The sequence below is a fragment of the Numenius arquata genome, chromosome 8 (assembly GCF_964106895.1).
Source record: "Numenius arquata chromosome 8, bNumArq3.hap1.1, whole genome shotgun sequence".
Classification (NCBI taxonomy): domain Eukaryota; kingdom Metazoa; phylum Chordata; class Aves; order Charadriiformes; family Scolopacidae; genus Numenius; species Numenius arquata.
The window spans coordinates 10,927,206-10,942,985 of NC_133583.1; the positions used below are offsets into that span (position 1 = coordinate 10,927,206).

The 15,780-nt window shown below is 43.3% G+C and overlaps 1 protein-coding gene across 1 annotated transcript; it reads right to left on the reverse strand.

Moving 5' to 3' along the window:
• Positions 1-341: 341 nt before the first annotated feature.
• CCDC51 (coiled-coil domain containing 51) lies at positions 342-8,405 on the reverse strand. The gene is made up of 5 exons (XM_074152260.1): positions 8,176-8,405; positions 5,869-6,128; positions 5,388-5,734; positions 4,921-5,085; positions 342-3,351 (listed from the first exon to the last, which is right to left on the reverse strand). The coding sequence occupies exons 3-5, from the start codon at positions 5,703-5,705 to the stop codon at positions 2,581-2,583; spliced, it is 1,254 nt and encodes a 417-aa protein (XP_074008361.1). The 5' UTR covers positions 5,706-5,734; positions 5,869-6,128; positions 8,176-8,405; the 3' UTR covers positions 342-2,580.
• Between the last annotated feature and the right edge of the window lie 7,375 nt (positions 8,406-15,780).

Genomic DNA, 15,780 nt, shown 5'->3' on the forward strand with positions numbered 1-15,780 from the left:
AGCAAGGAAGAGCAGAAATAAGAGAAGCACGGTAATCGCTTGTAACAGTGAATTCTGCTAGTTGTACAATGCTCACACAGAATCTATTCCTGAATATTCAAAACTCCCTACAAAGGATGAGAACCAGTTATTTTCATCTTGACATGTATCACATCACCCAGCTCGTCTCAAGTTTCAGAATTTGTATTTCAAACTCTGATTTACCACAGATTTATTTGCTGCTGTTCTCACTGACTTTTTCTTCCTGTAACTCTACATAATGTTAAAGGTCCCTATTATCATACCTTCCTTAAACAGATAAAAAACAAATCTCTTTAGAGCAATAAACAACTCTTGTTTTTGAATTCTCTTATTTATTGTACACAAGTTTAGTCTTGGACCTCTACTCATTTTTGATGCTACCAAGTACAAGTCGGTGAGTGTCACCTCCACTTGCAAATTTAGCTGCCTAACATTCAGCATTTTAATACTGTGGTATGTAATATATATATATAAAATCCACACTTTTCAGTGATGCTGAGTATCTAAAATTCAGCCACTTAAATAATACAGCAGCCTAACTTTATGTAGTTAAACTGAAGGAAACAAACCAACAAAAAAAAAAAAAGAACAAAACTCGCAGTGACTTGTGCCAGTAAATTACAAATAGAACCATTGTACTACCCCTTCCACTTCAATTACACACTTGTCTCTGATTTTCATCAAGCTCCTCCAAGAAGTATAAATGACCTATAAAAATATTTGTGAAATGAGAAAATGAAATATTATAGTTTTGAAAAATTGTATTGATCTGTATATATATGCTTCCTGATGCAGCTAAGCGTATGGGAATTTTTATCCTAGTTCTCCAGGCACCAGATCAAACAGCTTCCCTGCCAAATGTTTGTTATTCACTTTGCACTCCAAACAATCAATATATAAGTCAGCAGTGATCCCTCTCAAATCCACTTTTTGCATACTTCATCTCCCTTACAAGCGGTGAATCATCACAGACCTTTCCTAACATTGTTTGTTTATTCAGTCATGTTATAATAGCACCCAATGATAACAAATGAAGTTGGTGCTTCATAGAGCAAATGTCCATGTCCCAAAGATCTTACAGTCTTAGGAGCTTATAATCAAAACCTCAAACTCTTTTAATATGGTTACTGGGCAGAAGAAAGAGCTGATAGAAAAAAACCGCATAGCAGACGGTATAGTAAACACAACTTAGTCATTCTGAAAAGCTTACACAAAGGCATTACAGCACAAAGCGAGCTTGTTGCTCTGTCGGCAAAGCATCCACAGAGGTGCTCATAGAGCAGGAGTCCCACATCTGATTTGCTTATCTGCTGCCATCACAGGGAGAAAAATTATGTCTTACCACAGTGATACCAATAACTGTGTGAGGCCACAGACACTGATGTTAAGCTGTTTAGACAAGCATTTTTCCTCAATCAGTCATTCTTCCTCCTTCAAGGAAAAACAGGCAGCTGGACCTTTTGCTTTTTTCCAATATTACTTTGGACTAGTTTGCATAACTATATTACCATTAATGTACCGGCTTAAAAGCACTTGCTGTAGAGTAGTATCTCAATTTCCAGACAGGACAAAATTGAAAAAAGAATAAAAAAAGGAGAAAGTTCCAATGAGATACCAGTAGGGATAAGAAAGTGGTTCCTCCATAGATGATTACTAAACCCACAAAATTCCTAGGGAATGATGGGTTAAGGAGCCTGTAGAGAAAGGATAACTGGCTTGCATTGGCACAATAAGCATCATCGTACTTCATACATCTCTGTATCTGCACACTTTTTCTCTTTCCCTGCCTGTGAGTTTTTAAGGACATGGAGCTATCAGTAACAAACACCTGAAGCTCCAGAAATGCTTTTTCACAATAAACTGCCCTAGGAAAGTTACCACATGTAACTTAAATGTACTTTAAATGCATCATCTGGCTGTACAGCCACATTGTATCATAACTTCAACCCTCCTTATTCGCATGGCCCCTGCTGTTTGTCACATTGCAAGTCACTGCATTGTATCTAGAATTAAAAAAAAAAAAAAAAAGGAAACAAAGGAAAAAAAAAAAGAAACAAACAAAAAAATTTCACAGCAAATATTTCTACCTGTTTGGTAAAATGACTCCTAATGTTTTGTGTATGGATAAACTGAGGAACTATGAAGAAATCAGGAGCAAAATTACAAAGGATTACAAGGATTACACATGAAGCATTTAAATCAATGAGAGATTAAAAGAATCATTTGAACAGAAAATCACAAATACAGCTCCAGAGTGAAAGCCACTGATTGGCACGATATACAAGACTAGACAGTAAAAGAGTGAAACAGTGAATGAAATCAACAGATGAACCTGTGGAATTTCCTTTGCTTGAGGAGTTAAAAACCGCAAGGCGTGACAAAGACTGTTAACATGGAGCCTGTAGCCGTAGATGTACTAAGTCTTTATAAGTTTTCCAAACATACAGCAGAAAGCATAATGAGAAATACTAATGCAACTTCATTTAGTCTTGTACTTTAAGTACTTAGAGTGCAAGTTTACTTTTATTAATCTAGCAATTTGTGGCAATTAATTAGAGATCAGTTCCCTTTAAGTATAATATAGAGTACTGGCAGAGTAATAGCAAACATAGCACATGTCAATGCCGTGCTGTAAATAGAATTTCTCTTGATCTGTGCTTCCAGTCTCCGCTCGGTATCACACAATTCTAAAATCACATCTCTCACGGCAGAAGCCTGGCCCTTACCCTCCGCAGAAGACCTTGGCATCACTCTTTCCATAGGTCTAGAATGGACGGCAAGTTTAACGCTCTGCACCTCAGAAATCACCTGCGCTATACTTTCCTGCAGACTGTTAAACTGCTCTTGTAAACTCCCTAGATGTGAACTGGCTTGTTTAGTGTAGTTCAGCTGTTCGTTTAAAGGAATTAAAAGAGAATCTATTTTTATGGAGTCATTCCTGTCTTCTCTAGTTAAAGCACCTTTTATTTCCTGCGATGTCCTTGTTTGTAGCACATTTTTCAGGTCTGCTATGACGTCACTGAGATCCTTCTGCTGTATGTAATGGCTGGAGGCCTGTTCTTTGATGGCTTCTTGCAGATTTATTGGGGCCTTCTGTGCTTCAAGCACCAAGACTTTTAATTCTTGCAGCCTTACTCGATTTACATAGGTGGAACCAAGAACCCCTATAATGGCTCCCAGAACAGAACCAATAATAGACCAGTTCTTTGTTTTTTCAGCTCTTGTTCGCTCTTTCTCATGGCTTTCCCTTACAGCTGCGGAGAAGAGAGAGAATTTTTCTCTCTCAGATTCTTCTGCATTTAAATATGCAGCTCGGTACCTCTTCTCTTCCTGCAAGAAACACAGTGATTTGGAGGAGAAGGTATAATATGAAGCTATAAAGTATATACTGAAAACTTGCCCCCCCCCCATCCCAGAACCCCAGTGCAGATGAAGGAATGGAAATGAAGAACATTCATTAGTTCTGTTTCAAATATTTTCCTTTTAATGTGGGATTTTCTTTATTAATCCTACTTAAGTCAGTGAGACATCATTTTAAGTCAAAACCAAGAAACAGAAAAGTTCATCGAGAATTACAGCTGGAGATCCTCTGCAAAAGAATCTGTCACATGCTGATGATAGAAAAGGTGTATGAGTGGGGAAAGTCTTTCTCTCCCCATAATGTTCACTTTTTTGGCCCTCCTTGCTTCTCCAAACACTACCTTTACCACATTTCTTCCTTTCAGTTCTAAAGCCCTTAAATGGGAACTGAAAATAGGACTGGTAAGGATATCTTGGATAGGTTCATCTCATGAATATACACACTTCTTCCTCTGCCTTCTCTTTCTTACCCTGCTCAAGATAAATGTCTTCCCTTTTTCCCTTCTCACTAGCTTCAGCGTGGCAGGTCCTTTTGTAAGCCATTTTATCTCAGCAAAATAGCGGAAGGTTTTCTGGTTGGTTTCCTGCAGTAAAATTCTACTGGTTTAGCAAAGTATTTGCTGGTTTTGGTGAGCCTGTCAGCTAACTGCACCTCCCAGAATTATTCTCGTTCTTCCAAGCGTGTTTCCTTTGTAAGATGGCATCACCAGCTCATGGACAGCACTGACTTGAGTTCTACCTTTCTTCATAGGCACACAGAGCTCTATTCTAAGTCTCCTCCAGACAGACCTGATCTGTTATTTAGACAACTACAGCTCTCCAGTTCTTTCCTGATGTTCTATCCACTGATCCAGGAGCTCAGTTTCAGTTCAGTCATGGGTACCCACTCCTCACCTGAGCTTTGCCACAGGTGTACCTGTTTCCAGGCCTGTTCCCTGCTGTTCCTGTGGTTTCATCTGGATTTCCTGGATTGACTTTGTCTGCTACTTTGTTTTTATGGACTGTTAATAAATACGCTCCTGCCACCAGCCCTGTTAGGCTCATCCATCTGAGGTGCTGTAGGATTGTGTCCTGTCGGTGAGGACACTGTCCCAGCCCACGCTGTGATCAACCTCATCTTCTTGCTCTCATGGAGCAGCCTCACTCTTGCTGCTCTCTGACAAAATCTGTAATGAATGGCCTGGGTGCTGCAGCCACACAGAAGACAGCTGAGAATTTTCATGGATTAACAACCAGAAAGGAGCTTCTCTCATCACATGGAAGGTTAATTCATTGAATCCCAGCTTTTTGTTGGCTACTCATCTACAGGCCACAACTCAACTTTCTAGGCTCACTATCTTCAGCTTTCTTCTCCAAATTTACTGCCCTGTTTTAGCATTAACATAGACAATTTGCATAGCAGATGAAAGAATCTATAATAATTAACTAAAACAAGTATCATCAGAAACGGACTTCATCTGCAAAAACCGTCACTAGTGACGGAACCAAAGCACAAAAATGTTCTTTGTATTTGCCAGTGCTCAAATACCAAAAAATTACCTGCAGCATCCTGTGTTCCAGAGTGGCCAGTTCTAAATACTGGGTGTCATCCCGAGAGACCCTGTCTAAGCGGTCCCGAATTTCCTTCAGTTTAATTTGTTGGGCTTCTACGTTTTCACGAGCCTCTCGTACTATCCCTCGAGCCACCATAAAGATATTTTCAGCCTGAGAAGAAAGAGTATTTATTTTAGAGACTTATTACCAGACAGATCTAAATAACTAAATATACTTTTTTGGGGTGGAAAAAAAAACCAACAAAGCAAACCACACTCCATTTCAATCTAAGGGATACGCTATATTTATGAATGTGCATAGACCAGAACACTCACAGCATCTACATAAACAGTTAAAGCAGTAAAAAGACATGATTGTCCCTGGAGGCTCTTTTTTTTGCTTTGCAGCTAGTGTTTATACTTCATATAGCTTAACTCATGATTTTTAAATTTCCACATTATCTCCGTGTTTACCTCTGTCACTTTTCCCTGAGCCTCTCGAACTTCATTAATTCCAACAAACTCTTCGTATCTGTCCCACCAACTCTTGCCTGTTGCAGAAATTTTTTGAAGTGAGTTTTTTCCCATAATGGTTCCAGCTTCTGTGAGCCGATTAAGAAGACCCATGGCCATTTCTATCGCTGACTTGGCTTCAGGCCTCTTAGGTGATGGTGAGCAGTAAGTCCGCACTATGTGTAAATTAATTTTTGGACTCCACTTTATCGAAGAATGGTGATACTGCAGACCACAGGACACCGAGGACACACTTGACTTGTATTTCATTGGCCCCATGTCTTGAATTTAATCACTAAATAACAGTGCTACAAGGATGAAGAAGAAAAAGAAAAGTTATTGAACTATGGCTGACTAATACCTCTTAAAACTACACATGTGTATCAAAACCAATAAAATTCAAGAATGGCTAACCCATCACTAGTTTTACACCATTACTTACCTAGAGAACTTTCCACAATTTTCAACAAAGTGCAGTTCTGCCACAGATTCCTGCTTTTCTGTTCTTAGTAAGTACTCCTACCATGCTTCTTGATTACTAATTCACCCACTGCGTGAATAGCGATCACGTGCAGATCCAGTACCAACAGGAGTAGCTTCAGAGTAATTTAATGCTTCAGCAGAGAAGCAATTGCCGTATGAAATTTTGCCTTGTGCTTTCACACTTGAGTTTGGCGTACCGTGTCACAGGTACTAACAATTCTGCAAAAGAGCAGAAAAGGAAAAAAGACAGAGAGGGGAAAAAAATCTTGTTAAGAAAAGAAATGAGGCTTGATCATTCCCTTTATCTTACACTTCACAGATACACAAAGTGTAGAAGAACGCAAAGACAAAAATATAAAGGTCAGAGAGAAAACACAGAAGTGCTGAACTAAACACAGCAAGTATTCTTATAAGACTGTCTACAAAAGTAAAACATAAAGAAGAGCCACAAGACCATCAGGTAGTGAATACCCAGCTAGGGACGCATTTTAAAATAAGCTTAAAATTCTTGCTTGCACTGCAAAAGCAGATTGGTAGTTATGGTTTGTTGTCTATTGATTTGTAAAAAAGATCTTAATTTTCTACTGAGTGCGTTCCTCTAAAAACTGTAAACAGGAAAACTTTTGTATAAGGTTTTATACGAAATTTGAGTATGACTATATTAGTTTTGCACTAATATAATATAAAAATATGGATTATTGAGAAAGCCTGATAGTTGCTGCTTTTTACAAATTATTTAAAAACAGTTTTCCAGGTTAATTTTATGTGGCTAACGATGTCACATATGTGCAAACAGTTATCTCCACAGGAGAGGATTCTTCCTACTGGAAGACATTTTTGATCAGCTTTTAGCTGGCTACTGATTCTGAACACCACAGGTTCATTGCCTTTCACGTATATTTTAACAAACAGTAATAACACCAAAGAGCACTGTGAAAATCTTACCAGTTGGTTTATGTGCATAATAATATCGCAGATCAAACCCACAGGAGCATGCAAATGAAGTAAGTTCTCTCTCCTTCCAGCATCACTCGTGTGTTTTACTGTTACAACACCTCCTCTATGTTGCAGGCCATGTACAAAAACCTCAGCTCAACTTTGCCCGTTCTAGACTGCAAGATTTCCCTCTTTCAATTGCAACATGAAGAGCTTTACCAAATATTCAGGCTATTGAGGCAGTACAGAAAAATTTCACTGAATTTCACTGAATTTTTAGAGTTGGAAGGGACCATAAAGATCATCTAGTCCAACTCCCCTGCTGAAGCAGGACTGCCCAGAGCATGTCAGAGCATGTTACTCAGGACTGCATCCAGGCAGGTCTTGAAAATCTCCAAAGAAGGGGACTCCACAACCTCCCTGGGCAGCCTGTTCCAGGGCTCTGTCACCCTCACCATGAAGTTTTTTCTCGTATTTGAGTGGAACCTCCTATGTTCCAACTTGTGCCCGTTGCCCCTCATCCTCTCACTGGCAACCACTGAAAAGAGTCTGGCTCCCTCCTCCTTCAGCCCACCCTTTAGATACTTGTAAGCATTGATAAGGTCTCCCCTCAGCCTTCTCTTCTCCAGGCTAAAGAGTCCCAGCTCTCTCAGCCTTTCTTCATAAGGGAGATGCTCCAATCCTTGAATCATCCTCGTTGCCCTTCACTGGACTCTTTCCAGTAGTTCCCTATCCCTCTTGAATTGGGGAGCCCAGAACTGGATGCAGTATTCCAGTTGTGGCCTCACCAGGCACAAAAATGAGAAAGCTGAGATTTTTAGAAGAATTTCTATGGAGACAGTTGCAAACAGACTGCAATAAGAGTAATCTCAGCCTGAGCTAATGGGACCTGAGACAATTAGGAAAGCTTCATCTGAGATAACATGCCTCGTCCTTCTCTTGCTTTCTATGAGTTTCCTCTGCCTGCAGTCATTGACAAATATTCTTCCTAAAGGTTTACACCCCAGTTGCTGCACACACTGGACGCTGATGGGGAACAAGACTAGCTTTTATGGGTCCCATCTTATTTTGTAGCAGTGTCTTTTGTCACTGCCAAAATGTAAAAACAGAATTTCCGACACACCGCCACACGCTCACAGCTCCCCTTCTCACGCTTGAGAAGAGAAAAACTCTGTTTTTTTCCGTACGACCGACCCTTTCCCGGCCGGAGGGGCCTTTCCACCGCCCACAAGGCTACCGGCCCGCCCCCGGCTCCCTACAGACCAGCAGGGCCACACCGCCACCGCCTCTACTAGCCACGCACGGGCCCGGGCAGCAGCACCGGCCTCACCTCAGCCACAGGCAGCGACCGGCGGGAGGGAGCGGCCCGCCGCGGGGGGCTGCCAGCGCCGTGGGCGGCCCGGAGCTCCGTGCGCGTCGGAGGCCGGGATGCTCCTTCCCCACCGGGCAGACCTCCCCGAGGAGCCCGCCGACCACCGGCGCACGCCCCGGGCCCGCCAGCACCTCCTACCTGCCCAGGGCCCGGCACGACCCGGCGCCTGAGGCGGAAGCGGCGGCGGAAGCGCTACGGCGGCCGCGCGGGGCCAGGCGGAAGCGCGAGGGAGGCCGCCTGCGCGCGCTGCCGGGTGAGGGGCGGCGCGGCGGAGGCCAACGGAGCGGGCATCATGTCGGGCCGAGAGGGTAAGAGCGGGCCCGAGGCCTCCGGGGCCGCCCGTCTTCCCCTTCCCCGGGCCTCACTGTCTCCTCTGTCTTTGCAGGCGGCAAGAAGAAGCCGCTGAAGCAGCCGAAGAAGCAGTCGAAGGACCTGGATGAGGTAGGGCGGCAGGCGAGCGCCGGGGGCGGCGGCGGTGGGGGGGGCCTGTCCCGCCGGCCTGTCCCGCTCGGCTCTGGCCTGGGCATCTTTCCGCCTTCACATTCTCCCTTAGCTCGGCCTTCCGTGGCCATACGCGTTTTATGAAACGCCACGTTTTACAAAGCGTGGTTCTGACAGTGACAGTGGTGGCCGTGAGGGAGACAGAGGTGATGCGCTGCTTTCCGCGGCCCCGGTTTTCCGTTTTTTGGTTTTTTTTTTGGCTTTTTTTTTCCTGCTGATATTCCTCCTGCGTTCATGGCAAATGCAGCAGCGTGGGCTAACGGAGAAGGCCGGTAGCACGGAGGAGGCTGGAGGGTCCTCGGCAGAGCAGTAGGCTGTGAGCTGAAGTCTAACGAATTAATGGGTCACAAGAACCTAGGGTAGCACACAAAACCCGTGGATTATCAAGTAGTTTAAATAAATTAGGTACTAGCGAATCTCATGCTAGAGTTACTTAAATGTAAGGGCTCAGAATAGGGGCAGAAGCTGTTTTTTCTGAGGATCGTGGAAGATGAATGAGGCACCAGTGACTGGAAAAATATGATGTCTCTCTGAAAAGGGAAAAAAAAAAATCATGGCTTTCTAAGTGAGCTTTATTGTTCGGGAAATGTTAAAACCAATTAAGTGTTTACAAGTATCTAGGTTATAATAACTTAAAAAGCAATAGCCAGTATGGATTTTAGTAAAACTGTGGCCAGCAAAGGAAATTCGGTTCTGTAGCAGGGCAGTGCTGTGTCTGAGGAGAAAACTGGTAGACTTGAGGTTCTTGTTGCTAGCTCATGTAACAGTCTCAAATGCAAGTCAGGAACAAGACCCTAAAAGGTGATGGAAGGTGAGTGTGCAGCTTGCTGGAGTGCAGCACTGTAGAAACAGTTACTAACAATTCAGCATCTGACTGTAAGGACATACTGAGTGGGATCTTGCAAGACTTTTGTCTTTGATTGGAGTCTAAGTAATATTTTGATTAGTGCCTTGGTGGGCTGGTTGAGGGCTGGTTGACTGACTGACAATATGGCTTGTTCTCTTTGTAGAAAACAAAATTTGGAAGGGCCACAGGCTGTCAGAGGACAAGACTAGTGGTCAAAGTAATCTTAACGAACCGGAGAAAGTTTGAAAAAATGGATTAATTTAAGCGTGTATGCTAAGTCCCTTTTTTTGGTAAGAATAATCTTCTTATAAAATACAAGGACAATGACCGGCTAAACTCCAGGTTCACCTGAAAGGATTTGAGACTTAAATCATACGCTGAACACGAACCTGCAAAATCAAGTGTTGCAAAAGAAGGAAATCATACAAGGTGTCTAAACAAAATCTTGTGTGTCAAACATGATGCAATAATATTTCTTTTCTTCTCAGCACTGCAGTACAACAAGCACATTGCAACAAAAAAACCCACAAAAGTTGATAAGTGGGAGAGATTGGTTTACTAGGAAAGACACATTAGTCTACAGGAAAAAAAAATTAGTGGAAAATCTGAAGAGAGAAACAGAATATTCTGTTCTGTATGGGGTAGGTAGGCGAAGTAATAGGCTTACATTGCAGCAAGGGAAACTTTAACTTAAAAAAGAGGAAAACTTTCTGGTTATAAATGTAGTTAAGCCATGGATTGGATTGGTGAAGAATCTATAGAATCTCAGTTGTCAAGGTCCTCACTTTAGTTACCCCAAAATCCTGAGTACCAGGCAAAAGACTGTGGTCCCTTTCAGTCTTGATATCTATGAAGAATGTGTATCTAAGGGATAGAGCATGTCTGAGCTTTCTTGAATTCTGGAGGCTGTTGTAGCGGGGATGCTCAGCAGCCGGCTTGCACGTATGATTTGCCAGGGTCTCATTAGATTTCTTGGAACTGATACAAATGTATTAAACCCGGACAAAATAGTGACATAAGTGTGGAAGGATTTTTTTTTAAATTAATGCTTTTTTCAGGTAAAAGCAATTTTTTTTTTTCTTACATCCTATATAATCCAAGTTTTATTGTTAGACAGCATTTGTGCACCAGGCTTCCAGTATCACTGGTGGCATATTAATGGTTTTAGTGCAAACATCTATCTTCAGAGGGCAAAATGAGATTATGCCATGGGAAATGATATTTGTTTAATTTCAGAAATGTCAAACATACAAAGTTAAAGTTTAGTCATTGTGTTCTGCTACAACCAAAAAACTGTCATAGTTCTGCAAGTTTTTGTGTATTTAGTAGTATTCAGCCATCTTGCGTAAGTTCAGTCAGGTTTTTATTGCTGTTAGAACATTACATTTGTTTCTCGTTGCTTATCAGTTGTTTTTGATTTTTTTGGGGGGAAGAAGTTGTTAACAAACACTGTTGTTCTTTTCTTTAGACAGATCTGGCATTTAAACAAAAGCAGAAGGAGGAACAAAAGAAACTTGAGGAGATGAAAGCAAAGGCTGCTGGAAAAGGGCCCCTCAGTAAGTGAGGTGCCATACTGATAGGAAAAATGGAGGGCTTGCTGGCTTCAAAAATTTAATGTTTTTGCTTGACAAACATAAAAAGGCATGTAACTCTTAAGTTATTTAACATACACCAGTAAGTCCATGGCAGGTGCAGGTGATAAGTAACAAATAGAGGCTTTTTTTTCCTTTCTTCTTTCACTATGCAATTTCACTCCCAAATTACTGATGCAGGTTCTGGTTTAGCAGGTATAACGGTGCGTCTGGCGTAGTGACCTATCCTGGTGGGATAGTGGAGAGGCATTTCTACTCTTATTTTAGCATGACATTCTTTTTTTTTTCCAGATATATTACATGTAGGCTTTGCTGCAGTCCTGAAAGTTTAACAAATGCAGTACTTGTTCTCTTGGAGGATGAATTTCTTCAAGAGAAGTAAGTTTCTGGCAGGAAAAAAAGAACACCCGTGACTGGAAATTAGTCTGGCTTCAACTCTTTTCCCTAAGTGACTGTAACATACGTTGTGTCACAGAGGGTTTGCATCCAGGCTAGTCTTTGTCTTGGACGGTGGTAGTGGGAGATAGTGTCAGTGTGAGCCTGTGCACTCGCCTTGTACTTGTGTGGTGATCGGATTAGGGGTGTTAAAGGGTGCTCCCTGCCTATTATTCCCTGTAGGTATTTTTGTCCTGTGGTCCATTAATGTGACTAATCTCATCTCCATTCTGTGAAGACCATTAAACTTCAAACTTGCTTCCTATTCCTTAGCAAGCTTTAAATCTTGAAAAGTCCGAGAAGGACCTTTCTAGCAATCCCATAGAAACTTAGTTTCACCAACAACCTTTGCCCTGCAATCTTGTCAGATGCTGTTTGAAAATGTGAAATCCCCTGGATTCACTTTATCCGTAGACTTAATTATGACCTCATAGAGTTCCAGCAGGTCAGTGAGGAATGATTTACCATTTACAGAAGTCCTGTTAACTTTCACAAGACCGTGTTTATCCATTTGCTTTGTTACAGACTTTGTTATCTTCTCAGAGATGAAGGTCAGACTTGCAGGTCTATAGTTCCCCAGTTCTTTATAGAACCCTTTCTGTATCTGGAGTCAGCGTGGACTGAGCTGGCAGTCTGTGAGTCCTCTGACACAGTGGCTGTAATGATAAGTGTCAAATCTTAGCCAGCAGTTCTGCATTTTCACATTAGAGCTTGTCAGTGCTCCTGGAGGGAGTGCCATCCAGTCCCACTGACTTGGGATGTTTCTTGTTTATTTATCTCAAATTGATCTAGCTCCTCTGATTTATCAGCGCACAAAAAATGTGCTGGGTGTGGGACTTAGGAGTGCCTTTGATGTTTCAGACCAACGCGAAACAATTCAGGGAGCTTCTCTTCTGTGTCCTTACCATCCTAAACTTGTTTTGCGTAGGGCGCTTCAGCGCACAGATATTTTCACACTTGCCATTAATACTCTGCCTTTTTCTGGACTGAATTTCAGTCACTTGGTACTTGTCCCGTTCTTGCCAAAGCCATTAGTGATTATTATGTTATTGTGGGAGGGGTAGACTATTCCCAAGGGCCTCAGCAGGCAATGCTGTTAAAATCATATTGCAGTGCAAAGTCTGCTGTTGGCCGTCAGCTCTTGCAGCCTGTCTTGCTATTCTTTTTTCCTTTCCACCAGTCATGTATGGCACATGCTGTAAAAAAACAGCATTTATGAAAAAAGGCCACACTTGTTGCAGTTTTAATACATTTCTTCTTAATACATTTTCTTCTTTTCACCCTACTTTAGTCTCTTCAATAACAGGGACTGCAGAGAACAGATAATTTCAGAGCACTGCAATTCCCGTAATTCCAATACTTGCTTCTGCAGAGCTTTGATCCCAGCTGGGGGCTCTGGTTGCTGTAGGGCTACCGATGATTTTATTCCTTTAGCCTTGAATTTGATTTGACCAGACTATACTCCTGCTCTATACGGAATAAACAATGGGGGGTGTCCATGAAGGAACAAAGAAATTGTTGAAATGCTTAGTTCTCTTGTAGATTTATGGGGTGTATTTGGTTTGAGGAGGAACTTTGTTTCTAACATTTATTCATTCAAGGTAAAGCATGTGAAATCAAGGACAGAAGAGTAACACATGCAAAGCCAATTCAGGCGGTGGGGGTCTGAGTGGTACGGGCAGTCTAGTGGGGATTTGACTTTATGAGGGACTAAATTTGTAGCTAAGCTTTGGAACGGTTGTCTAACCAGTTGCATTGTTTCTTTTGGCAGCCAGCGGTGGAATAAAGAAGTCCGGCAAAAAGTAGTTTGATCAAACTGCGGGGTAAGAAGTGACGGAGTTGCTCAACGCATCTGCAGACTTCGGAGAGTCATGAAAACTCACTGTCATTTGGGAAACATTGTACATTTTGTTTAGTGGGAATAAATCGTTTTTGTTAAGATGTAATATTTTCTCTCTTTACCTGTAGGTTTTGTTTTAAAAACGGCATTACTGATTTATAGTAGAAATGAAACTTTACTGAAGACCGCCTGTGACCTTATGCAGCCTCAGCGCATCTGCTGGTTTGGTTCTCATTTGTGAGAATAAATGTCAACTTCTGCTCTGCTTTTTTTTTTTTTTTTTTTTTTTTTCTCTTCACAATGAGAGTCAGGGCCTGAGCCTTAAAATTTGTGGAGTTTTAATCTGGAAGTTTAGGTTTAGCTGCGGAAAGGTTGGGTTGTGCTTCCGTGGCCAGCAAAGTGGTTACCTCAGGGTCAGCCACCACCCAAACCAATAACTCCTTTTCATATTACGCCCTAGGGACACTGGGGTGGCTATGCCCAGTGGCTGCTGAACATACGCTTGCCTTTGTCCTGCAAACGGCCACCTTGTTTTCCTTGAACTCCTGCGTACTGCCATCATTGCAGCTCCTTCACGCTCCCACCAGAGCCTTGTTGGGGAGAGAAGGGGGGAACAGCGCTTGTGGGGCTATAATTGGTTTTTGAAATGAATAGCGGTGACGGTGCACTGGGAATGGAAACTTCAGGGAAGGGATGTGATGTTCCCGAGGTAGGAGTTTGGCGGAGGGGGGCAAGAATTAACCTAGCCTGCTGCTATGTTGCTGTGGTGGTGGGTACGGACTGCTCAGTGGTTGGGGAGTCTTCTGCCGCGCCCCCTCCCCTCCACCCGCGGCGACCAGCGCCGGGCGCATGCGCACTGTGGCCGCCCGCCTCGCCCGCCAACGCTGCGGGCGGCGGACTGGCGCATGCGCCCGGCTTACCCGCACCCAGGGGCTTGCGGAGGAGGCTGACGCGTGCGCACTGGGGGCGGCCGCGCGCCTCGCCCTGTGCGCGAGGCGGCCGCCTCACAGTGAGAGAGGGGAGCGGCCGGTCGCCCTTCAGGCCGTGGCAGCCCGGGGCTTTGCGCCCTCTCGCCAACGGCCCGACTGTCTCTAGCGCGGTAAGAGGTGCTTGTCTGTAGGCCCTCAGCTTCTCATCCCGGGCTGCCTGTTCCTTAACATCGAGGAGCCGGGCCTCCCCAGCGAGAAAAGCTTCCCTCCTGTGGGCTGTGTTGGCTCCGGGCATTGTGTGTGAGGGAGGTGTTCGCCGGTGTACACAGACAAGGGCTTGGACATCAGTACCAGAGTAGACGCTAGACACATTTTGGCATGGAATTCTATAAAGACCACAGTCCTCAGAATTTTTGTGGCACTAGCATCCAACCAGCTCTAATGGTGCAAGGCCTTATGTTAATAGGCTTCTGAATGCCCCTTGTACAGAAGTTAGGTGTCCATTTTGGGGGGAGCTGGATCTTCTAGAAGGCAGTGCAGCATGATAGTCCTTTATTGGTCATATGCCAATACGCCATTATATTGGTTATATGCCTCTAACATTATAGAGTTGCAGCCTTAGCTGACATGCTAATAGTTCACAGTCAGATCGAGATCCCTGCTGCCCTCCAAGGAGCTGAAAAATCACCATTTGGTGACAGAGAAAATTGTCTTCTCTAAAGGTACGTCTCCGGAGATCTGATTGAGTCCTGCCAGCCAGATGGAGCAGGTGAAGTCTGAAATTCAAGCACACTTAAATGCTGTTTGCATTTTGGACAAAAATAACTTGTGTATCAGAAAAATATTCACGCAAAGATGTTGTACAAAGCTGGCTTAGATATGTTGCCCAAGAGACAGGGACCGCCCCGGGCTCTGTGCAGAACACCAAAGGCAACATGAGCCACGACTGGTACCTTTTGGGGCAGAGCTCAGTTCCAACACATGAAATGCAACCATAGATAGAGTGTGCCCACAATTTCGCATGCTCAGAGCAGAAAGAAAACACAACCCTGCTTTACTTTACTTACATCAGTCATACACTGATGGTGGCAGACCCTTACCAACATAGCCCAAGTGCACACCCACTTTCCGCTGGTGTCAAAGTAGGTAACTTGGAGGTGGTGGTTTAAAATGAGGAGGAAGAGGGAATGGGAGACAACATCCTCTAGATCTGGCCAGAATATAAGAGAAATATAACCTTGGCAGTGTATCAATAAGCAATTGTTTGGCCCAGGAATTACTAAATGTGGTTGCCAATCACAGTGAAGCTAACTTGAGGTGGCCTGAGTGAAATAAGAGTGACATAGATTGAACAGAAATCTCTCCACAGCATGAAAGAATATGTAAAAACGTTTCAGCCAAAAATAAAAACGAGGGAAA